General features: G+C 36.9%; 1 protein-coding gene across 1 annotated transcript; it reads right to left on the bottom strand.

Moving 5' to 3' along the window:
* Positions 1-13,226: 13,226 nt before the first annotated feature.
* On the bottom strand, positions 13,227-23,282 carry RBM11 (RNA binding motif protein 11). Its single transcript, XM_047794529.1, has 5 exons — positions 23,089-23,282; positions 18,830-18,992; positions 17,424-17,496; positions 16,025-16,121; positions 13,227-14,337 (listed from the first exon to the last, which is right to left on the bottom strand). Exons 1-5 carry the CDS (start codon positions 23,182-23,184, stop codon positions 14,053-14,055), a joined length of 714 nt encoding a protein of 237 aa, XP_047650485.1. The 5' UTR covers positions 23,185-23,282; the 3' UTR covers positions 13,227-14,052.
* Between the last annotated feature and the right edge of the window lie 3,186 nt (positions 23,283-26,468).

Below are 26,468 nucleotides of genomic sequence, written 5' to 3'. Positions count from 1 at the left end.
AAGTGTTTGTTATGGTAGCACCTCTATTTCAGGTGCCAAATTTTGTAGGAAGAAGAACTCCTATGAGCGATAAGGAATAGGGTTTTATTCCAGGGATTAAACCTTACACAGTCATGGTGTTGCAGTAAGGTGGATCACTTTCAGGGTCCAAGAGTGGGCTCTTGTCTAACACTCAGAAATGAATAGTCTGAAGAGACGCATGTGCTGATAAAGCAAAAGACTTTATTGGGAAGGGGCAGAGAGTAGCAGGGTGAATGAACGCTGGAGAACTGCTCCGCCTTGTAGCTCGAAGTCTCAGATTTTATAGGAATGGAGGTAGTTTCCAGGTTGTCTCTGGCCAATTGCCTTGCTGAGCACATACTTGGTCTGGCTCAGGGTCCTTCTTGGGGGTGTGTGCACCTCTCAGCCAAGATGGAGTCCAGCACTAAGGATCCTGGGAGGTTGGTCATCTCCTCCCTCGTTTGGCCCCTCTACCGTTCTCCCGGTGCGTCTTCAGGGCAGCACCATGTTCCTTATGGGGACTCCTGCTTTGAGACAAGTCATAGGAGCTGGCTATTATCATGCCTGACCAAGGTGGGCAGTTTCAGTCAATGGTCCCCTAACAATGGAACCTGTGGGAAAGTCTGGAAGAGTGTTACCTCTGCATCTGGTGGGAAGCTTGAAATTTCTATATCAATATGGCCATAAATGGAGAAAAAACATGGATGTGAAAGTGGGGTGATAAAGGACAATCGGGAATCCACATCTATCTCTCAGTATCCCTATCCTCGACGGTGTGGGTGACTGCAGAAGCAGGTGACACCTTCACTACAGAACAGTACACATATCTGTCCCAGGACCCAGAAAAGCTGAACTAGGAGATCCGGGGTATATGGAGGAGCTGTGGGCTTGAATGCTGCCCTGGGCTGATAATGTGAGCCTGTAAATCAGTAATGGTGTTGCAGGGAGCTGACATCCTACATGCAACTTCAAAGCGTAAGGCTGCTGCTTCCATTTCCTTCCAGATATGTTTCAGATGGGCTTAACCTAGAATTACAGAAACAAGAAGTCTGGTAATTGCAGTTCCAGTTCAGCTAGGTGGACACAGTACAAATTCACTGAAAATAGGTCTAATTCTTTCAAGGTGAGTTAGTTCACCACCAAGTCTCTGATGTACTCAACTTTTAAAGAGCTCAAGAGTTAACTCGATGCTCACAGATATCCCAGCATTGACTCAATCCCCAGCAAATTTAGAAAAAAGGCAATTCCTAGCCATGAGGGTTGTAATTCCAGAACTCAATATTTAGTATTGCCAAAGTCTATTGTATGAGACTTAAGTGATAAATGAGTAATGATGGGTAGATGGGAAGATGGGTAGAGTATCCTGGTTTCTGTTCTGACAGAATGCTAGTACTATCCATTTAATACCAGAGAGTCCATGCTCACTGTATAGATACATTAATTGTAAACTTCAACTCATTCCTATAGGAGGATTATTTTGGTATAAGCATTTACCATATTTCTGGGAAAAATCCACAAATACTTTCTCTCTCTCTCTTCATTCTGATGTGGCAGTCAAAACATTACTAACGCTTACAAAGTGTGGACATTTGTAAATTTGGAAGCCTTTCTTTGCAATCTGGAAATCCTCTTCATTTTCAATTCCTGGCCCTTCGTTGCTGCGTTAATGGAGAGCTTTGTCAAGTAATGTGGGCTCCACATGTGGGAAGGTAGGTATTTTTAGCCCTGTTGCTCCCACCTTTTGTTACAGAATTGCTTAGAACTACCAAATCTTCCTGCTTTCACATTTGTTTTAGCTAGAGAAAATTTCCCCCACAGATTTCTCAGTTAAAGCTGCTGTTGATTTCCCTCGTCCATGTTCCTACCAGCCTAGAGAGAACAGGTCACTCTGTCAGTGTCTCTTCCACCTGAATTCCATAGCTTTCAAGTAAGTGTTCATTTAAGACATTGTTGATATTTGCATGTCCACCTGCAATAACTACCCCATTCTGACTTTTTCCAATAACACTATTACTTCCTGCTCTTGAGCTGGAGGTCAGGTTAAGTGAATTCCCGATTAGCTTCTTCCTGGTTTCTGGATGCTAGGGAGCCATGCCACTGGTGGTCTCTCCATGGGGAAACACTTCTCTAACATCGATATAAATGTTCAAGGACTATCAGATGTTTAGTCTTTCTAAGTATTATGTGTCAGTACCACGGGAACTAGCTTAGACATATTTTTTGTTGTTGTTGTCTTTTTGCCATTTCTTGGGCCGCTCCCGCGGCATATGGAGGTTCCCAGGCTAGGGGTCCAATCGGAGCTGTAGCTGCCAGCCTACGCCAGAGCCACAGCAATTCGGGATCCAAGCTGAGTATGCAACCTACACCACAGCTCACAGCAATGCCGGACCCTTAACCCACTGAGCAAGGCCTGGGATTGAACCCGCAACCTCATGATTCCTAGTTGGATTCTTTAACCACTGAGCCACAACGGGAACTCCGACATATTCTTAAAACTAGAAAAAAATTTCTAGAAAACAGTTGCACATTAAAAGAGCTACCAATTGACCAAAGAAAAAAGAAAAAAGAGCCAAAAACCAAAAAAGAGATTAGATTGTTCATTTTCCCTTATTATTTCTAATGACACATTCAAAAGAATGTTCAAAAATACTGATTCTATTTTACTCTTTTCACCCTGAAGAGAGACTACTTAAAACTGGAATGATTGATAAAATGTAGATTACATAGACACAAGAGGGCAGTCTTCTCATACAGATTTTTGAAATAAACTGTCAGGACTTCAAATAATTCTATAGATATTTTAGTTCACATGAGAAAAGAAGGAAAAGGAATCCTAAGCAAAATTAATGCTTCCAGGTGATTATCTTGCCAGGTTTCCTATTTAATTATTGGTAATTCTTGAACTTAAACTAGCTCTCATTAATAAAATAAAATAAGCAGAAAAACATATTTTAACTGCAATAAAATTGCACTGATTAAATGTTTTATGGAGATACAAAAAACCGTGGAGATAGTATCTTATATTCTGAAGCTAGAGTAATTACAACAATGTAGTCAATGGGACATATCCAGCTTTACAAAAATAAAAATAAAAAGCACAGAAACACAAACAAGTAAGAGTTTATTATATGATAGAGGAGTCATTGTAACTAACCATTTGGAGAATAAATAAGGTTAAATCCTTAACATACCACACAATAATATTGATTCTAGGTAGATTATATATTTAAATGGTAAATATGAAATAAAATACCAGAGGTAAAGTTGGAAAAAGTCATATGATTTAAAAGTGAAAAAGCCTTCCTGAAAATGTCACCCAAGGAGGGCACCACAAAAGAGAAAATGGCAAACAATTCTTGAGTAAAATCTAAGTTCTTCAGCTCAAAGATGCCCAAAGAAAACTGAAAGAAAACGACAAATGGCAAAAGTACATTTGCAACAACAATAAATGCCAATGGTTAATATTCCTTTTATATAAGATCTCATTTAAAAATAATTAAGCAAATCCAGAGTTCCCATTGTGGCACAGCAGAAACAAATCCAACTAGTATCCACGAGGATGTGGGTTTGATCCCTGGCCTCACTTAGTGCGTCAGGCATTGCCGAGAGCTGTGGTGTAGATCTCAGCCATGGCTCAGATCTGGCATTGCTATGGCTGTGGCATAGACCAGCAGCTACAGCTCTGATCAGACCTCTAGACTGGGAACTTCTAAATGCCACAGGTGAGATCCTAAAAAGCAAATAAATAAATAAATAAATAAATAAATAATTAAGCAAAATATAATCCCCCACTGGAAAAAAATAAAAAACTTAATTCACACACACCAGGAAATGATCAATAATTAAAATAAAAGGTTCACCTGCTTTTTCTCATAAATTTCATTTATAATAAAGTATATGAACATTTAAATAACAACAAAGTAACCCACTTGGTTTATTAGATTAGAGAGTGGTAATTATAAAAGAAATTAAACATCTAGTGAGAGTAAGGTTGTTGCAAAATGAGTTTTCATGTTATTATGGATGAATGTATGCCTTCCTCCAGAATTCATATGTTATGAAACACTGCCCTTCAATGTGATGATAATAGGAAGTGGAACTTGGGAAGTATGAGGATTAATGAGGTCACGAGAGTGGAACCTTCAGGAATGGGATTAGTGCCCTTATAAGAGTCATGAAAGAGCTTGCTTTACCTCTCTGCTCTCAGTCATGGGAGAAGCAGAAAGGAGCTGGTCACTGCGGGCAGCCTGGAAGAGGTTTTTCACTAGCACTTGACCATGCTGGCACCCTAGATGTCCAGCTTCCAGAACTGTGAGAAATACATTTTACTAGTTTATCAGCTACCTAATTTATGGCCCTTTGTTACAGCAGCCAGAATTGACTAATGGTATTGATAGAATGCAACTAACCAGAATCCTCGTAAAATTTTCTTTCAAATTTCGATACAGTCAATATGCCTCAGCCTCAGGTTTCTTTAAGTGAGTGAGGTAAAAACAAACCAAGAAAAACCAAAATGTAAAGTTTTTAGAAATTATTAAGAATGTGGCATTTTACTGTCACACATCATCCTAGAATGTGATTTTCTTGCATTTAAAAATTCTTTTAAATTCTGGGGGTTATTTTGTTGTCTGACTTCAATACTGATGACTCTTTTCTTAAACATACATACACACAAACACACACACATTCCTCTAGTCCTTTAAACTTGTTTCATGTTTATATTTCCTAAGTGGTGCACATATTATATGGAGAAAAAAGAATGGAACCTTGAGGAAATATGGGAATGATGTAAGATAATTAGCAGATCAAAGAATGAAGCGCAGTTTTGTCATAAAATGGTTCTCCTGGACAAAATATTTGCAGGAACGTCTCCATTTATCAAGGAAACTTGAATAAGTTTGAAATTTATACTAAGTTAAATATACTTTACACAGAACCTCATTTTTCAGTCACAGTGACCATTAGATCCATGTTTATATCTAGGAAAATTGACAATGAAATCAATTCTAGCAAGAGGTAATTATAAGACCTGTTAACAAATTTCCATTTAAAACACCATATGGTTATTTTAGATCCTACGTGTAAATCTTTAGTACCAATGACATGATAATATATTTAGGGCGCTGGAATGAGTCCCATGAGACTTATATTTTAGGTTTCCTCTGCTGAAAAAAGGTGTGAATGTTTGGGCAATTGAACTTCAGCTTCCTGATTTATAGGGTGTTTTTTTCAAGACCAATGTCTGGCACACAGCAGTCTGAGTAATAGTTATTCTGATTATTGACCTCTTAACGACTTCAATCCCTTATTTATTCAATTCATTCATTTACCCATTCATTCATTCCTACCCTCCAACCTGAATCAAGTAATGAACATGTACAGTAAACCAAGAAACTTTAATTAATGTTCTTTTCTACCATTGCACAAAGATTTAGTTCTTTGAAGCAGTTCAGTGAATTTTTCTTCAGTGTTCTTCAGGAAAGTACATTACGGTATCCTTCACAATTCTTTCATAAGGTTCCCAATTACTTTGTGAATACAGTGGACCAGAATGATTGTTTTAGTCCTACTTTAATGGGGGACAAGGAGGGAGGAAGTTGCTGCATGGGCAGCTGGATACTCTGTGGGTAGAAGGTGGAGGTGGTATGAATTTGAGATAAAGATAGACCTGAGATTTTCATCAAAGTAATGGCTTGTAACTGCCTCTCTCCCATTTTCATATATAACCCACAGGCTGATATTTGGAGTTTCTTATTTGTTTTTTTTTTTCTGAGTATGAAGTTTAATTAAATCATATTTTATCTTTGTGCACAAATTCTGGGTTAGGGCAAGTTGGGGTGAATGGCAGGTCTAATTTGCCATCTAAAATCAGGTCACATGGCCCTGAGTTTGCTACAATCTGGGGATGATGTTTTAAGGTCAGGGGATTTTAATTGAATTTTAAAGCAATATAATCACTAATTGAAGAATCTGCAGTTCAAGAAGCTGAATTTTCAGATTAAAGTGTTGCACAAATATTTTAACAATTAAAAATGTTCAGACATGCATCAGAGGAATATGCTAGTTGAACCAAAAATGTCTTAGCTCATAATAAATAGAATTTAAGGGTTACCAAATTTTGGCACTTAAGAAAGACAATTATTTTAAGTGTAGTATCAGTTTTATTACATAAATACAAACAAGTGAGTATATTTGTTATTAAAGGGACCAACCACCCACCAGAATGGTATAATGATTACCTTAAGCTAAAAATATCTGACAAACAGCAGCCTCAGAAAGAAAATTTATCTAAACTTCCCTTTACTGACCTAAGCAAAGCCATAATCCCCATTCTGAAGGAGTTTTCTGTTCAGGAGAAGACTGATTCTTAACACTGGCATGTGAGACTTCAGCTGCCATAACCCTCCTTTAGGGGAGCTTCCAGCCCGGAAGGACACTGCCCACAGCGCCTGAATGAAAAATTGTGTGAACAAGCCAGATAGAACCTTCTGTACCTTCCCACTAAAACTCTAAACCACCCCCACCTCCCTTGTTAACCTGGCATATAAACCATGACCCCTGGTCATGAGGAGCCCCTCCTTTAGATTGTTCTCAAAAGCTCGTGGATTCAACTTTTCTCTTATGTGATGGTTAACTCTATGTGCCAACTTGAATGGGCCACAAGGTGCCCAGATTTTTGGTCATATAGTATTCTGGGTATTTCTGTGAGGGTGTTTTTGGATGAGTGTAATATTTAAATGGGTTGAGTAAAGCGGATTGCCCTCCTTAATCTGGGCTGTCCTCATCCAATCTGTTCTGGTCCTGAAGAGAACAAAACGTTGACTTCTCCCTGAATAAGTGGGAATCCCTCCTGCCTGACTGCTTTCATGCTAGGACACTGGTTTTTTAAGGCCTTCAGACTGGAAGCACACCATTGGCTCTCCTGGTCCCCAGGTATTCAAACTTGGACAGGACATACAAAACTAGCTCTGCCTGGTTGCCCATTTTCCTACTGAATATCTTGGGACTTGTCCGCCTCCATAATCTTGTGAGGCAATTCCTTACACTCCATCAATCATTCAGTCAACCATTCCTACTGATGCTGTTTCCCTAGAAACCCTAATATATCTTGTTAATCTCTGGAGAACTCTAACATATCTTGTTAATCTGTATGTTGTTAATTAATTCACCGTTCTCCACCCCCTTGGACATAAGTTGGTGGAGGAAAAGTTTGTCCCCCAGAAGATTTGATGACAAGAATGAATTGTCTGTGACTCTATCACTCACTCTGAAGGCTGCAATTAAGATTCTGAAACCTCCCACCAATTAAGTGAAGGCAACTTTCACTTGACTTTTTCAAAAGAGAAATGTCCATAATTTAGAATTATGGGAGAAAGCTTTTCAGCTAAAACTAGTTCTCTGGGTATTGTGATTCTTGGTTTGGATCAGTCCTCCCCAGAGAGAGTCATGTCCATCTGTTACTGTCTTTTGTGTTACTGTTCTGTATTGGGCTTTCCAAAAAGTGTTTTCTGTAAGAATGAGGATCATAGGGTAGAATACAGGCGTAGGTTCTAGAAATCTGTGCTGTGTTTGTGGTGGTCTCATAGACCAATGAGTTTGTGATTCTCACTGGACTGCCGCTCACTTGGACAAATGTGGCTGGAAGTCATCTATAAAACTGGATAAGGCTCTCCTCCCATCTTGATTTTGTGTTCAGAGAGCTCGGTTTACATCCAGAGAGAGCATTCTCGCTAATTTTATGTTTGCTGGGGGTACAGATTGTAGAGTCTGTACCTGGAAGAGGCCTATTGTCAGGTCAGTGTTCTGAGACATGAAGTACTATTATCAGCTCTCAGGGGATTGTCTAACCTAAAACCTTTCCTATCTCATTGCCTTTGTGGTGTTGAGAATTCCCTTCTTATTATTGCCCATCTGGAATCATGGATTAGATGGTTCACGATTGGAGGCATCTCACTTTTGTGGGAGACTGAAGCACCATTCTTATTGCCCGTGGTAACTTATTTTCCTTCTTTCCAGCTATCTTCAGGAGTTACTTTGGATTACAGAGGCTGCATTTTCTGTGTCCTCTTCAGGGGCACCTGTCGTGTACATAGTTAAATTGTATTCTAAACCTGGGAGGTTACTTCTGGGTTTTCCCCTAAAAAGACTTACTGGTTTGTGTTACATTTGAACAGTTTCCCAACTGTCAGCTAGGGGATTTATAGAGACCTCTCATCTTAAACAAATGCCCTCTTGGTACTTCTGGGAGGATCAAATTTAAAGACAAGCACAAAAAAGTATCATGGCTAAAAGATTCCTTTAGCAAAATTAAAGAGCAGAAGTCAGATTTAGAACAGAAATTAAAGTTCCCCATGAATTCTCCTCTGCCTCCCTCCTATACTCTCCTTTACTTCCAACTCCCTATTCCTGCCCTCCTCCCCCAAGATCTTTCAGACCTCTGGGCCCCTGTCCTAAATCCAACTCTTCTGAATCCAGGCCCACGTTGTCAAACAATTCTTTTAATCCTCCCGAATTCTCAGGATTCCCAAGAAAAATCTCTTGATCACCTAACCACCTGCTTTAACAACAACTACAGGAGGCTCTAAAACTGACCTCAAAACATGGGGCAGTCAAGTCATTCATATGATTACTGTCAACCCATAAATAGCTCTAGCTGAAGCCTGCGAGATATAAGGCAAGGGTCATTTCACTGTCCTTTTTTTTTTCTTTTTTTAAATGATTTTTATTTTTTCCATTAGAGTTGGTTTACAGTGTTATGTCTATTTTCTACTGTACAGCAAAGTGACCCAGTCACACACACACATATACATTCTTTTTCTCACAGTATCCTCCATCATGCTCCATCACAAGTGACTAGATATAGTTCCCAGTGCTATACAGTCACTGCCCTTTTGATCCCACCTATTTTCTGTGACTCTGCGATCAGGCACAAAGCAATCAGACTCAACTAGCCTCAAGCCTTCCATGAAATCCCCATAATGTGTGTACCCTTCACCCCCACAAGGAACACATGAATCCCGTACAGTAGCTAACTTTCTAAATTACAAAAGTCCTTTACTTCTGTTTTCTGGAGATCCTACCACATTTAGAGAAGAACTAAAAAGATGGGTGGCCATCCACAACCCCACTTGTAGGGATGCCAGGGAATATCCTTCCCACCTCTGATTATATTAGTCCCATGACAAGCCAGATAGGCCCCTAGAGAAAATCCTCTTCACTGAATACACAGATGGCCAGACCTTGTCCCAGGTTCTCTTCCACATGATCAAGAAGTGGTCCAACTGGAAGCTAATATTCAGGCCACTAGGGAAGCCTTCCTTCCAAAAGTTAACGGGGCTAAAGTAGAACTACGTGCTCGGAAAGGAGCATATTGAGCATATCCCAAAGCCTTTGTGGAAGGCAATGCACACATATTCCAATGACACAACTGAACTAAGTACAGAGGACTCAGAAGATAGAAATATTTTATGTCTTAATACAAAATCCCTATGATAGAGAGAAGCAAATCCAGAATAATGGAACTGAATGGGCAGGCTAGTCTCCCTCCTCCCAGGATTTATTTTCTAGAGGAATAGAGACTCTCAAGCACTCGCACTGCACTATGTGTTTACCTCTACTATATTATTATTCTGAAATCTTATTTTTAATAGTTCACATATGCCAGTAGGCTGTGGGTTCCCTGAATGCTGGGACCATACTCTTTCAGTAATGTAACCTTAGCACCAAAACCTATGTTTAGAATAATATCCATTCATTATTGATTGGTTTGCTTAATGAAAATGCCAAGCAGGAAATGAAGAAAACCTGGACAAGGTCACAATGAGGAGCTAATAACCACTCAGAAAGAGTGAAGGAAATTGTCTAGAGTAACTTCCAGGGTTTTGATTGGAATGCAGGAGAGCCTGTAATGTATTGCTTGTGATTAACTTGGAGGTGGAACAAAATAACGAAGACACTGTCAGCTTGGGATAGGTGGCTGGGGTGAGGGTTATTTTTCTATCCAGGATATTGCCAGGTTTCTCATATAAAAATAGAAGCAAAATCATTAATTATTAAGATTCAACTAGTGTGTTGGAATGATCAACAGTATCCATGTAAATAATGTTTTCATTTATTAAGTTACCTAAGCAAGGTCAAGTAGCTGAGCCAATTATTGTTAGATCTAGGTTCCTTGAAGATGAGATTATGTAGGCTTTCAGGGATCATTCCGTCCCAGAGTTTATAATACAGAAAAATAAATTAGTATCCTTACATACTGGTTATGTTCTAACTACAATGCAAGGAGTTTGTGTGTTTCTTAATCCACATATATCCTGTTGATGATATATTGGAAGCTCAAACAGAAGTTTTATCAGGAACCAGATAGTAGATAATTTGCCTCTCTTGCTAAGGCAGCTTTTTGCATGTACTGAAGTGTTTTTGCAGGTTGGGCCTGACTGGGAATAAAATGACTTTGCTCACAGTTGGGGCAACGTATGACCTCAAAGACTCATTTTCATCAGGCAGAAAAACATCACCACTAACCATCTCAGCAAGTATCGCTCAGTGCAGACTGGAAAGGTCATGTTCATTGAACTTCCCAGGACTTGAGGTGTAAAAGAAGATATCACCTTTGTTAAAAGAATGCTTTTCTGAGGTTTCTGCAGTTGAATATAATTTTTGTAGAGATTTATATGTAAGTGCTCATTTTCACCCATGTGATTTCACCCAAATCACACCATGCTATCTATTTATTTTTCTTGATGGGAAATAAATTAATGACAAACTCAATTCTTATTTAACTAGCTTTACTAGGATGTATAGAAATAGAAAATAGAGGTAGAATATGGTCCTGAGCTTTGACTAGACCTGAGCGGTTGCAGTTGGTGTTCCACCAGTTCCTTAGGATGTTATCCTAGGACCAACTCTACTCGTCCAGCCTTCCTTCACTTCCAAGGAAGAGGGAAGATGGGGGAATCAAACAGCTAAGCCGTCCTCTGGGAATTGCTACAGAAACTACATCTGACAGGAGCCACATCCACCCTGAAGGGGAATGTGCCCAGCCCTTAAAGAAATTTAAATGGATATGAGGCTGAACGTCTATCCTTTCATTTTGCTCATAGTCCTGATAAATGGGCCTATTTACATTTCTCTAAGTGCCTGACATCAAGAGTGCTTCCTTGGGATTTCCTGTTGTGGCTCAGTGAATTACCAAATTGACTAGTACCCATGAGAATGCAGGTTTGATCCCTGTCCTTGCTCAGTGGGTTAAGGATCCAGTGCTGCTGCAAGCTGCGGTATAGGCCACAGATGTGGCTCAGATCTGGTGTTGCTGTGGCTGTGGCATAGGGCAGCACCTACAACTCCAATTTGACCCCTAGTCTGGGAACTTCCATATTCTGCAAGTGCATCCCTAAAAAGGAAAAAAAAAAAAAAAAAAAGAGTGCTTCCTTATCACTGAAGCATGCAGGTGGGCTGAGCGACTTAACAATTCTGTCAAGTCACTAAAGCAAGGTCAACAATTGTTGAAACCCTCCAGCAACTGGTCCATAGTGGAATATTGGCCCAAACTGATCAAAGAAGAACATATTTGAAGAGGAAAAAAAAAAAAAAAACAATTAGGGTAAAATCAAAAGTGTTGAATTTTCAATGCTAATGAGACACCCAGCTGGGTATAGTCAGTAGGCACAGGAGAGAAAGGTCTGGGAATGCAGGTTTGGAAGTAGTGGCAAGAGAGAGAAATCTCACTCACTAATCACCCATCAGTTTATTATATTTAGCCATACAAAGGAAGAGGTTGACTACATATCAGTGTACTATGTCCCTGCACCTGGGGAGTGCTAAAGGAAAGGTAATAATTCTTAGCTGTTTCTTTTATTAAGCTTAAACAAGTTACTAAAAGCATTACATTGCAATTTCATAATAATCATGCTACAATAAATTAGTTATTGTTTATCTTATTATAGCTGCATTAAATGCAAGAGTTCAAAGGTGATGTACTTGTGTTAATAGCTATACATTTGAAACGACAGCTCAGGATGTGGCACTTCAGGAAAGATTTCAAGAGTCTGTTTTGCATTCATCTTGTTGACCAACTTTAAATCTATGTAATTTTCCTCTTTTTTTATTTTTTTAAACTGCCTAATATAGCAACTCAAAAACAAATTAGTGAATATAAGAATAAAAAAAAAAAGATTGTTCTCAAATTCCTAGCTTCTAGGGTCTGAAGTAGAATGTGTACTTAAATAGAGTTTGAGAGTGGAGAATTCAAATTGGGAAGATAATTTAAACATTTTTAAGGCAAATAATTTAAGTACTTTTAAACTCAATGATATAGCATTGGAAAAATCAATAATTTAAAATCATATAGGATTGTAGATGATATTAACATTTTAAGGAATGTTTTATGTTTTCTAATAACAAAAGACTTTGATGTAAATAGGTAAATTTGCCTTCTGGTTAGTTCAAATTGGTTGACTTGCTAAAGCTGATATCCAGATAATTCCTGCCTGTGATGGAAGAAGTTGCAAGAGTTCTTTTCAGTTCTAATATTTTAGTTCATGTAACAACACTTCAAAATAATTTTCTTAAAAACATGCCACTCTTCCTTGCTAAGACATTTCTTACATATATAGTTCCTATAACGCCAATCACAATGAAATAATTAATTTAGCGCTAAGGAAAACTGTAAGGCATAAGAATTGAAAAGGCTGAGATGAAGTTAATGTGTTTAAATATATATTTATACATTTTCTATTTATGTAGAAGTATTTTCCCTTTGGCATGATTCTAAATTGCAAAAGCGTGAAATTAAAAAGAAAAATGTCATTTTAAATTTGAATATTCAGGAATATGAAGTTATATAGATCAAGCTACATCAAGCAGAATTTGGTTTCTCATGTTGATCAGATGGAAATAGACTAATATTTACATTTAAAATGCTACTGCATTATATATTTAAAACCAGAAGTTAAGTTCACTTATTCATTTTGCTAAAAACACTTTTATTACAAATATCTGTAAAGTGCTTTGCAACATGCAAAAGAAATATCAAAGTATGGCTTTTCCCACTGAATTGAGTGGTTAACTACCAATGAAGTTGTGTGATCCTTTCAATAAGCTTTAATAAATAAATATTTTCATCATTCTAGTTTATGATGAGTTACAAAGCTAACAAAAATATCTGAATAAACCATTCATTTTACATGTAGTGTATTTATCTTCTGAAAATAAATGATCCAGAAATAGGAGACTTGATTTGATGATAAACAATACATATTAAACATTAATGAATTATCATTCTATTCATTGTTACTTATCAAGATTTAAATGTGTCAAATATACTCACTCAAACCTAGTTGGCAATAGAAGTGGATAATATATACCAACATAGCCAACTAATTTTCATAAAACACAGTTAAATCATGGGAAGTAAAGAGGCAGGTATTCCTATTTATATACAATCACATGAAAAGGGAAGGAACCAAGAACTAGCCATGTGATAGTCATCATTCCTTTGGTATCACAGTCGTACATCCTCACTTTATGTAATAATAAACCTGTATGAGAGTAAGGCTCTGAGATAACACATTCGGACATAAAAAATAAAGTATTAGTAATAAAGGAAATTAACTCTGCTAATTATGTCTTCGTTATGGAAAACATGCAAGTCTTAAATATTTGTAACAGTTTCTTTCAGAAAATTCACTACCCACTCTAATCTCAGCTGGTTTGCAGCTGAGGGTTAGAGGTGGCAATGTTGGAGAGCATGGTGCCTTATCCAGAAGCGCTCAGGAAGTGATTTTTGATTAACAGTTTAGTGCAAGTTTATCATCAGTACTAAAATATAGCAACTCAAAGTGCATTTCTTGTTAGTAACACCATTATAAACACAAAAAAACACATTTTTTTTGTCATTCAAGACAAAAACTGAATAGCAAGTCAGATGTCTTATTTTTATATACTTCAGAGAAGACCAGAAAGCCATGAAATCGGTCGCTTAGTAGAATACAGATTCTTTTTCTTTTAAAGGAACTAAGACCAGTGTAGACAAATTTCATTTGAATGTAAATACTAGTATCTTTTTTTCTTACTCTTTGGGAACTTTTGGCTATAGTCATTTCCTCTATTGTTTTCTGTGCTACTATCACTATCACTAGTCTGTTTTTGCCTCTTTCGTTTATTCATCTGGTAAGGGTCAGAGTCACTCGGTTGTTGGTGAGTCCATTCGTAAGAGCTGGGTCCAGCCTCCAGATCTGGAACACAATTCAGTGAGGAAGACAGCGATGTGCTGTTAGGAAGCGGTGCTGTAACCTCATAGTAAGGAAGCTGCAGTGCTGGATTGTAAGCATGCCACTGCTGCGGAAAAAAGCCCACAAACACTCATCTACCAAAACGAGCCCAAGAATTACAAACAAATAAAGTTAACAGTTTGCAGCCGTTATACAAATAACTACAAACAAATAAAACCATGTGTCAGTTCAGGAGGACAGTGACATTTCCAAGTAAGGATGTGGTAGTTTCCTTAAATGGTATTAACATAAAGATTCAAGGCAGTATATAGTTTACCACAGAGAGATTAATGCTGTTCTACAAAAATACAAAGCAAACTGCATATGTAGGTTTAAATCTTCTAGTTGCAATATGAAAATAAAAATGAAACAATGTGAAAATAAAAATGAAACAAGTACAATTAAAGAATGTATGTTATTTATCCCCAAATATCCAAACTACTGTAATTTCAACATAACATAACCAATATAAAAATTATTAGTGAGATATTTTCCTTTTTTTGTACTAAGTCTTTGATATCTGATGTGTCTTATACTTACAGCAAATGTCAATTTGGATACTAAATTTTCATTGAAAATACTTCATATGAATTTAGATCACATAAAATTTAGTTGGAAAGTAGATACGCAAACACAGGTTCTTTCAAATGTACTTAAAAGTTTTGCAATAAGTGAACCAAGTTTTTGTTTTTAAATTTAAATTTTAATTAAAAGTAAAAAAAAATAAAAAACTCAGCTCCTCATGGATGGCTAATGGCTAACATATTGTATAGCATAGATGTCAATTGTTGAGATAGACACTTCCGTGTTTTAAACTCAAATTTCTAATTATTCAAATTAGATTTAAGATTAATAGAGATAACATGAGCTTGTATGTGTGTGTCTTTCTCACCTCACCAAAGATGAAAAAATGCCACAAAGAAAATATTGATAGCTTTAGATAAGAACAAGCTGTTTACTAATTATCTCACTGAGAAAAGTTTTTCCAAAAGTTAAATTATCACTTTTGCTTTTGGTTATAAAGTGAAAGTGGTTATATGAAAAATGTGAGGCTTACATATATACTGGAGGTTTGAAAAAAATCACACCCTGTGAATCAGAATACCTGTATTCTGGTCTCAACAACTGTCCCTAATAAAGTTATATAATCTTGGGCTTGTTGGTTAATATCCCTGAACCTCAGTTTCATTATGTATAAAATGGGTAGTTAGAAGAAAGAAAAAAAATCTCCTATGTTCCCCTTTAACAAGAAAGGTCATTGTTATGATATAAATTACAGAACCATATTTCTAAGTCTTTGAAAATAATGTAGTTTACTCTACCAAGAGAGAATCTTTGCCTTTAGTTAAGAGAGGAAATTCATTTTTTAAAAAAATCATGTCCAAAAGCAATGAATTTGTAATGGATGATTATATTATATAAAATTCTTCATCAAATGAAATTATTCAATTGTAAAAAATCTTGTAAAACTGTTATTTCAATGAGAACTCTATACTCCCATTCTACCTGGGCCACTGTGCATCAACACGACCATCTGAGCCCTTTCTGTTGATACGCTGGCTGTGTGCCAAGGAACTAGGTGTGGGATTTCAGATGATGGTGTCAGAGCAGACCACCCCCGGGGGCACAGTGCTCAGGGCAGCTTCTGCCTTCGGTCTAGGTCTAGATTTGAGCAACGTGGTTTCTACGAAGTTTTCATATTCTTTACACTTTGTATCATGTTATATATTGAATCAAAGGCATATGAAACTTACCATGTGCTGAAAGAAAAAATATTCTTGAGGTAAAGCTGCACTATTAGTTGGAAATAACTGCATGGGAAAGGAAGATCTGCCCATGATTTCTTCATTTCTTGGGAGAGGTAAAAGAAGAAGTAATACAAAGTTAAAATTCCCAGGCACATATGTCTTTTATTCTTTACAAATAGGATAGCTCTTCATATTTAAAAATAAAAACAGCTTTTCTATGAGAGCTCAATAAGATAAATTCAAACATGCAGTTATTACATAATATATGTTACTGTATGTGTGGTATATACATTATATATAGTATACATTACATTACATTGATAACGTAGTAACATAGCAGTATCTCAAGTCTTATTAATGACTACATACTGAAATCTCAGTATTTAGAGTCACCTTTGGCTCTCTGATAGGAAAATATTCATTAATGTTATGGTCATATAAAGACAAAGAACACAGACATAAAGAAAGCAAAGCAAGTCATATGAATATTAGCGTAATCAGAACCCAGATAGTATGGTCCTTCTGCCCGCATGTGCCCTATCTTATGTAAGCTAATCTAGCCAGTCTCTTTCTTTTTGGTTTTCACTAGCCAATATCTTTCCTTTTGCTTTTCACTGTTATCTTTTAAATTGGTTTAATAAATGGTATAATTTGAGCATCTTAATTTGGTGTGGGAGACTTTCTGCTCTGGGATAGCTGAACTGCCAGTGTCCTTGGAGGCACTGTTGTACCAAATCAGCCTACACAAAATTTGAAAATATTTTGAAAGTTACCATAGAGAAATTCTAAAACAACAACAACAACAACAACAACAACAAACAACAAAGCAGTAAGATAAATAGTAGAGTGGCTTAATGTCAGAAGGCTTAATTTCAAGCCTAGCGACTATCATTTTTTCTCTTAGTGACCTTGGAAATTAGTTAACTTTTGCATCTCTGTATTTATTCAAGTATAAAATATGATATGGATAATAGTATCTCTATGAACCACACAATGAGAATTTAGATGCTTATAAGATTTAATAGTTACGAAAAGTACATATTAAAGAACACTACAAATATAAATCTCTCTCACCTATTGCTGAAAATATCGACTAGATTTTTTTTTTTGCCACATTTGTGGCATACAGAAATTCCCAGGCCAGGGATCAGATCTAAGCCATGGCTGCAACCTACACTACAGCTGCAGTGACTCAGGATCCTCAATGTACTATGCCACAGAGGGAACTCCTGACTGAACTTTAAATGAAAATATTTTCTATCACTTTTCACAGTTCCAGGAAAAAAATAAATTCCTTAATTTTATGCTATGTCTAAACAGCATGGTTTTACAATAGTTTAAAATACATCAAAAAATGTCCCTGGCATAATTTGTTTTACCTTTATGAAAAAATACCTTTAATTACCTGTAGCTGTGTGAATTTATCTTAACACAGCTTTCAAAACTTTGGTTGGCTGGTTCGCAAGAGCGAGAACTCCCTTCAAAAGAAACAGAATTATTAGGTTACTTCATGGTACCATTTTTTAGAGTTCTAACACTAAATCATTTTCTAAAACTCCATATAAGATACATGAAGATGTTTAATATCCCAAGTAAAATTTACAGGTTGTTTATGTAACTATAAATGACCGAATTATAACTAGACTTTGTCCAAAGCAATGGCTGTAGAGAAGAATTATATTGACATGGGGCCATGTAAGATACATGATACTGTTTGGTTCTACACACCTGTAAACTAAAAAAAGTCAGAGACACACCTGAAACTAAAACTGGCAAATAATCAGTATTATTTACCTCCTATGTAGAAGGCATGCATTCTCTAAATTGTACTGACAAAAGTGAATGCAACCTGACAGAGGATGCTCAGCAGCTGGTTTGGGGACATGTCAGAACATGATACGGTCTGTCCCATTTTACCAGCCTGTATGCATTAATCGGACAATACTTGAGAGCACCATGCAGCCAATTATCTTTGCAAAGATAAAATAAAATGAACACAAAGTTGCACTTTTCCTTTGCAATAAAGCATTGTTTTCTTATTCTAATTCTTATTTATTTATTAGTAAGAGGAATGAGAACAAAATAAACAAGGGAGACATCATTAGGCCTAAATCATTTGGGAAGGGAGGCAACATAAACACTGGAGGCACTGCAACATAAGCATAAGCACTGCCTCTATCAGTCCCTGAAACTATGAAAGGGCTAGAATAACAAAGTTCTCTGAGCATCTAATCAAAGATGATCAGTTCTTGACATGTATGCAGGAGGAGGCTTTTGAGGTCAATCATGTCAGGAGAGTTTCCTCCATGGTTACTGAGGGCCAGCCTTTGGCCAGCTGTTTTTACAGGGGATCAGATCCAGGGCAATATAAACAGCATGGAAACCTAGAAGAAGGACCAAGGTACCCATCCTATCTTCCAAACAGTAGATATGTGATACCATGCATTAGCATTGACAAGAAGATCAGCAAATAGGCTTGCTGGATAAAAGCTAGAGTTGTGTGTCTCCAGTTCATTTGAATTGGTTTAATTTTTTATAGCCAATAGCAATTACATAGCTATTTGCTGGATGATAATAAAATAGAACATTTTAAATTTTAATATAGAAAAGGGGCTATAGAGTTGGCAACGTAATTGGTAATATTAATTAATTACATAACATTATAATATCTACCTGTGTTCTGAGAAAATTTAAGAGAACACTGGGGCACATTTTTGGTCTTAGGCTACACAGAAAACAAAGTATTTACACTTCTGGAAACACTGCCACCAATAAAACCCACTTGGAAGATTCATCAGTGACAGAACCTACCAAATCGATACTGCACATTAATTGGTCTTCCATATAAACGAATTCCGTTCAGCAAAGCTATGGCATAAGATACCGATTCTGGGTGTTTAAAGCAGACAAATCCAAAAGACTTTGGATTTCCATCTCTGTCTTTGCATATAGTCACTTTGGTTAATGGTCCAGCCTGTAAGAAACTTAAACATTATTTTCTCATAAATCTAGAGATTTTTTTCACTCAAAAAATCAAGTATATTCAACTTCAGACTAAAACAAATCTGTTAGCAATAACAGTGTTATGCAGTTCTGTTAATGATATATTTTCCTAACAATAAATATCGTATTTCATTACACTTTCTTGGTATTTTCTAGCTCACAAAAAAACATTTATGATGTTAAGATCGTGAAATTTTAGGAGTTCCTGTCATGGCTCAGCGGAAACGAATTGACTAGTATCTATGAGGATGCTGGTTCAATCCCTGGCCTGGTTCAGTGGGTTAAGGATCCAGTATTGCTGTGAGCTACGGTATAGGCTGCAGATGTGGCTCGGATCGGGTGTTGTTGTGGCTGTGGTATAAGCCAGTGGCTATAGCTCCAATTTGACCCCTAGCCTGGGAACATCCATATGCTAAGGGTACGCCCTAGAAAGACAAAAAAGAAAAAGAAAAAAAAAAAAAGAAAAGGAAATTTTAGGTAATAGTTCCAAATCTTAAAAGGAAAGATGTTACCCTTATGTTAGGCTTAACAAAATAATTTAGACAGCATTTAAATCTAAGATTAAAGTACTACTTTGTCTACATACATATTAACAGTGCACAACTCACAAATAAATTGAAATGACAAACCCACTGTTTGTTATCATAAACTGGTAACATCACATCAAAGCCTATTTTTTTTCTGACAAGATTAAAATTTTTCACAAGAGAAACTAAATTTTTGATCTATACAGAAACTGTATTTTGATCTGGTAATTCTATTTGGTAAATATTCCCTAAAGGAACAACTTTTTAAAAATGTTTAAAGCTTTTAAGTAGGTACATGAATGAAAAATTAAATCCAACAATGGGAGAAAATTATTGCATGGTGTATTATTAAAATAGAATAAAATAAATTGAAAATATTCAGATTTTATTGGTAGTAAAACCTATACTTACCAATATAGAGTAAAAAAGCAGAGCCAAATATTATAAAAAAAGTGTTAATTACAATTAAAGAAAGAAACATCTCCACGATGATAATGATAAGAGGAAGTACTCAACAAGACTTATAAACAGCTAAGATTTAATGGCAAATAGCTCATACTTTTTCATTGTGCTTTTCTCTGTTTTGTTTTTTTCTTTTTAGAGCTGTACCTGTGACATATGTAACTCCCGTCTAGGGGTTGAATCAGAGCTGCAGCTGAAGGCCTATGCCACAGCCACAGCAACTTGGGATCCAAGCTGCATCTGCAACCTATCCCTCAGCTTGCAGCAACACCAGATCCTTAACCCACTGAGTGAAGTTAGGGCCACACCCTCAGGGACACTACTGGGTTCTTAACCTGCTGAGCCTCAAAGGGAACTCCCAGCCCAGCAGGTTAAAGGATTCAATGCTGTTGCAGCTGTGCTCAGATTCAATCCCTGGCCCAGGATCTTCCATATGCTTCAGGTATGGCCATTAAAAAAAAAAAATGCTTTTAATCTAAAGAAAAATGTTAGTTTTCATCTTTAAAATGATGCTCTATTTTAAGATTCAATCTTTCATTTTTATTCTCTGCTTTGCCAGGGAGTAGCTCATCCTCCCTTCTGGCTTCAAGAATACCTCATCAACAAATCTATTTTTCCTACTCATGCCTCTTTCATGGAGACAGTATCCTAGAGACCTCCATGTGGCTGTACTTCAAACTCAATATACTGAAACTGAATTCATTATCTTTCCCCTTGAAATCTCTACTTCAGTATTTCTTGGTTAAAAGTACAAAGATATTAAACCTGATTTTTGCTCTTCAAAGGATCATCAGAAACTTGAAAGAAATTAGTAAGAGAATAAATATGCAGTAACAAAACAAGCTGACTTTAATCAGTACTTTTCTTCTTTTTTTAAATCTTTTTGTTTTTTGGCCACATAGAAGTTCCCAGGCCAGGGACTAAACTCATGCCACAGTAGTGACCCAAGCCACAGCAGTGGCAATGCCAGATACTTAACCTGCTGAGCAACCAGGGAACTCCTCATTAGCACTTTTCCACTACTGATATTAAATATATGAAATGGATAGAATATGCTTATATGCTTTGAATTTTAAAAATTGAAAGATATGCCTGAGCATTTTTAAAGATAAAGTTCAACAAGGATTATTGTCTGTAGCAATAATTGCATCATAATTGTTTAGTCTCTTTAAACCAGAATGAAACACATAAACAGTGTTGTCAGTTGTCTAGATTTGCTAAATTCTGTTGAGTTGAAGCCATTCTAATAGATAACTCGGTTTGGCAAATCCTTCCAGAAAACAAAGAACTTGGGCAAAAATAAAAACATATGTTTGGTTGCCTGATCTGTTAGAAGAGATGAACATTTTGTTTAGGTAGAAATTACATATATATATATATATATATATATATATATATATATAAAATCCATAAAACTGCCATAGATCCAGTCCCTACTGATGAGAAATAATATATGTACATGTGGAACTTCACGCTTATCCCACTGCCCCCTCACCAGTTCCCACCCCTTTTTTTTTGTTTTTTGTTGACTCAACATAAAAGAAACTTTCTGGAGAAAAAGAACTGTAAAGTTTTCTTTCTTTCTCTCTCCCTTTTTCCCTTCTTCCCTCCCTTCCTTTTTTCTTTCTTTCTTTCTTTCTCTTTTTTTTTTAGAGAATTGTTTCAAATGGTACTGAGAGAAAAAAATAACTGCAGAAAAAGACAAGTATTAGGGTATATTTAAAAGGGCAAGTTTAAAACGATGGCATGTTAGAAGAATAAGCATAAAAGCTTTAAATGTTTTGTGTTTCTGCAGGAAATTCTATCAAACTGTGTGTCTATAATTAATAGACCAGTGCTTTAGTTCAGAGACAAAGATAGAGCCTTTCAAAAACTACATAAAGAAGCCCTTTCACCTCTAGTACTCAAACTTAGCCTCTGAAATATAATTTTGCTATTGTCTCCCTCAGAACTTGCCCTCATTCTGATAAAGGGAAGTCACTCTTGATTTCTTTTAGTGTTAGTATTAGAAGTATTATTAATAGTAATTGTAGTACTTTTAGTAGCAGCTGAAGTAAGTTTCACTTCAGCTTCAGGTTCAGTTCTAACTGGACTAATTTATTCAATCATCACACCACATCATATTGTAGATACTATTACCCTCATTGACTTCTAAGGGAATTGAAGCACTGAGCAATTCCCTTACCTGGCCAAAGTCACATTGCTGACATCAGAGTTCCCACTCTAAACAACCCTGCTATACTATTTGTTCCTCTTTTGTGCAGATTATCTTAAATCATGATAATTTTAAATGTCTCCTTTTAGAAAGACCAAAGGCTATCTCTTAAATTTGTATGCCGAGCACCTGTTTGTCATGTAATTCTGGATCATAAAACGATTAAATGAAAGGCTGGATGAGGATTTCTTTAGCAAGTGAGACTTATGCGCATACAGTAGGTGAGTGCTTATAGGAAACAGGAGGCTTAATCCTGGAGATACCAAGTCTCAAAAAGTTTTCAGAAGTTCATCTTGGTATGAAATACAGGAAATTGGCCAGGGCATCAATCGGTCACAGTCATGACTTGGCTGCCTAAATCGTCTCAAATCTCATTTACCATTCAGGAGTAAAAACACCCGCTGTATAAAAGGGCTTGAGGGAATAAGTAATGTATATGGAAACGTGTTATTAAATCTTTTGCTCTCATTTCCCAATATATAAGGTATGAGGGTTCTTATTACCTCAAGGAAGGCAGTGACAGGGCTGTTTTCTGCTTTGCCTGAGCACACCCAAGGGCCCAGATAGCCTCTGTGAAGCTCTTACTCAGGGCTGGGAGGCTGGGGGGGAACCCAGCCACTGCTCACCCAGGACTCTGCAGTGGCAATGAGATGGGGATGGGGATGCGGGGCACTCTTTGTCACTTCAGCATTCAGCTGCTAACCTGGAGACAGGTGCGCCAAAGCGGAACTAAATTAAAACAGGGGCACAGGATGCGGAGGGAGGGGGCCGGGTTCGGGCGTTCAGGTGCTCCCCGCCCCTCCGGCTGAGCTTCCGGCTCGACATGCCCCGCCCCTCCACCACCCCATCCAGACCGACAGTACCTGAAGGAACAGCTCGTACAGAATCTCTTCCCGCACTCGAGCCTCTAAGTTTCCCACAAACACCGTCCTGTCGGCTTCCTCTTGAGCAGAGAACATCCCTTCGTCTCGGCCCAAGGATGGAGGAGGCCCCGAGACCACGCCCCCTCTCCTTGCCAGCTGGGCCGGCGACCGAGTAAGCGCGCCCGGAGCGGAGCGTGGCTGCGGCGCCACGCCCCCAGCACCCCGCGGTAACCGTCCTCCGTGCCCCCGCCACGCCCCGAATCCGGCTGGGACTTGGGAGAGTGAGTGCGAACAAGATTAGTGTGCAGGGGACCTGTACCTCTTGCCCGTGGAGGGTTCTTCATTTTCCCGGGCACAATATTATTAATTGATTTGGGGCTTATTCAATCAACAGTTTAAATAAAATTAAGAGATGATTTAAGACGTACTACAACTTACACAACTTCACGGTGAATAGCAGAAGACAATTTGTTTCTAAAGAGTAAATGAATAAATCACTAGGGTTTACAAATTATATTCTAAATAATATACATTTTGAAAGAATGAATGTATTCATGCATGAATGCGGATTCAGTAGAGCGCTAAAATTAAAGTTCATTTACCCAGGAAGAGCTCCCTAGTTATCCTTGAAAATGGACCCAGAGGTTTTAGGTGGCTTACAGAAGGCCTTTGAACTTGAAAAGACATCCTATACCAAGGAATAGTGGAAAGAATATAGCAAATTTTGTTGCTGTAGCCAGAAGCCTTGAGGATGGCTGCTGGGTGATTGTAGTAGGATCTGATGTTTGTATTTTGTATCAGTTGTAAACTGTGGACCAGGGTGAAGAATTAGTTCTTACTTAAGGAGGATGTAAAAAAAAAATACTGAAAACAATAAATGTAATTAAAAGAAAAGAGGAAGAAAATTTAGACTCTCAACACTTTGATAAATTGTCAAGTATTAATTTGGCTTTCTTTCTAATACCACAAGTCTATTTTAGAACCGTGAAATCATCCTGTAAATACCATGCAAGCAATCAGGACACTATTTGGCCTTTACTTAGATGTGGTGGTAATCCATTTTGAATTGAAAAGCCATGCTTTTACATGGTTACTGGACCACAGAAATCATCTTTTCTAATGAAAAGGGATGTATCTTTGGAATCCTGGTTTCTAACTGAACTCTGACATTACTTAATTTTATGACTTTAAATCAGTAGTTTCATTTTTTTTTGGAATTCTTAAGCAATAGATTGGTCTAATATGATTAGTTCAGTTCATAGATATTTTCTGAGTGTCTGGCACTGTTTCTAATCCTTGGGAAACAAAGGTAAACATAAAGATCTGCTCTCCTAAATCTTAGCGCATAATGGTAGAAACAGACTTTTTCAACATGTAAATACAAAACCATGTGCCTGTATCTTCAGTGGTCACCTTCAGTTATATATAATTTGTCTATAAGTCCTGTCTCCGTTTTTTTCTCCTTCCTCTGCCATCAACATTGTTACAGTAGGGCAGGAAGGAGTTGAGAAAACTTGCACATTATAAGCATATAATGATCAAATGGTAAATGATAATGATCAAATGATATGATTAAATGAATAGATACTTGCAGATCTCTATTATGTGTAGATGTATTGAATTTTTAAAAATTCATTTGCCCCATAAATCTTATTCAAATCAAGATATTTTCTCTTTAACTTTCCCTCAGACACTGTTTATTTGGGAGCTGTAACCTTAGGTTTCACTTTAAAATAGGCAGTGCAAATATAAGTCATGATCATTTTTTCTTGCTACACTGAAGTTTGCATCATTCTTTTTCTACAAAGTGTATGATTTTGGTGTTCTTGTCACATTCTCTTTTCTTTTGGTAGTATACAAGTTTATGGTATATGTAAATCTAGAGTAATGTTTTAGTATTGTAAGCTCTGAAAGTCTGCTCATGCAACTGGCTATTTGTTCAGAATTTGATCTCTCGCTCTCTCTCTATGTATTTTTTTTTCTAATGTAAGCTTAGTGTATTTCCTAATTCAAATTAAGTGAATGCATAGTGATAAACCTAAACATTTTATAAATGAGCCTACACCTAGCTAAAAAAGAGATCACTCTACTCCTGGAATTTCCTGGGCCATTAGTCATGTAAAAGGTTAAACAGGTTAAATGCATGGAAAACTATAAGAAATTAGCCTTTCTACAAACATATCAGTATATCTTATACCCCTAACTACATAAAGACATCAAAAATGAAAATGTCTCTGTATAGATAGATAGATAGATATAAAACTAGCGGTCCAGAGTTCCTTTTTCTCATTCTTTGCTCAGGTGGCTTATTCTCTTCTGTAATTTAGCCCAGGCAGCATCTTCTGGACAGCTTCCCCAAATTCTGCACTGTAGATTAGCTAGCTGCCCCACCTGTGTGGTTCCATAGTTTCCTAGTTACATCTTTTCCAAACCCTTCTCATTGTGAAGCACTATAAGGGTAAATATTCTTTGGTACTTAGAACAATCCTTGACACTCCTATAGATATATCACTAATAGTTGTTGAATTAATACAGTTTGACTAGATGAAGGTCTCTACTTTGTATGTCCAGCAATTAAGTTATGCGTGGAAATCAGTAGATGTTTAATGAAAGTGCATAAATGAATGAACACATAAATGAATGAATGAATGAAGAAACTTGGGAAATTAATGGTAATGGAGTGTGATGGATACTTTTTAAAAATTGATCTCACTTTTGTCTTCATTTTTTTCCTTACCCTCATTTTGTCTTTATTCTGATTTTCCTATCCGTATGTCTCAAGTATGGGTTGTTTTACTAATATTAGATATTTATTATAAAGAAATGTAATATTTAAAGAGATAACTAAGAGTGTGAAAATCACCAATGAGTCTACCATGTGGAGATGAATATTTTGGAGGAAAACCTTCTTAATTTTGATTTATGCATATGTACATAAAAGATATTTTAGGAAAATAAACCTTACTATACATATTTTCTTTTAGCTTACCTTTTATCCCCTAAAACCATGTAGTGGAGGTTTTCTACACTAATAAATATTAATTCACAGTATGTATGTAACTAGACAAATCTCCCACTGTTAGACATTTACATTGTTTCCATAGTTGGCTGTTAGGAAAATTCTGAGATGAGTGTCCTTGCTCATATACCTTTGTGCACGTGTTAGTATTTCAGTAGAAAAGTATCTTACATGTTTAGTTGCAGAACCAAAGAATAAGATCACTAAACATTTTGACACATATTGCTTCATTATGCAAAAAGATTGTGCCAAAATACATTCAGACCAAAAATGACTCCCCCATCTTAATAAACACTATTTAACTATCTACTATAATTACTTGAAGGAGCCTAGAAGCATGCCTAGTACAGAGGCTCCATCA

The sequence above is a fragment of the Phacochoerus africanus genome, chromosome 1 (assembly GCF_016906955.1).
Source record: "Phacochoerus africanus isolate WHEZ1 chromosome 1, ROS_Pafr_v1, whole genome shotgun sequence".
NCBI classification, from domain to species: domain Eukaryota; kingdom Metazoa; phylum Chordata; class Mammalia; order Artiodactyla; family Suidae; genus Phacochoerus; species Phacochoerus africanus.
This window is presented reverse-complemented; position numbering and strand designations above follow the sequence as displayed.

Coding starts and splice junctions, on each gene's coding strand:
- RBM11 (XM_047794529.1), bottom strand. CDS start 23,184: ATGTTCTCTGCTCAAGAGGAAGCCGACAGGACGGTGTTTGTGGGAAAC. Junction 18,993..23,088: donor TGTACGAGCTGTTCCTTCAG/GTACTGTCGGTC, acceptor AGTTTCTTACAG/GCTGGACCATTAACCAAAGT. Junction 14,338..16,024: donor ATTTTTTCTTTCAGCACATG/GTAAGTTTCATA, acceptor TTTTTTCCGCAG/CAGTGGCATGCTTACAATCC.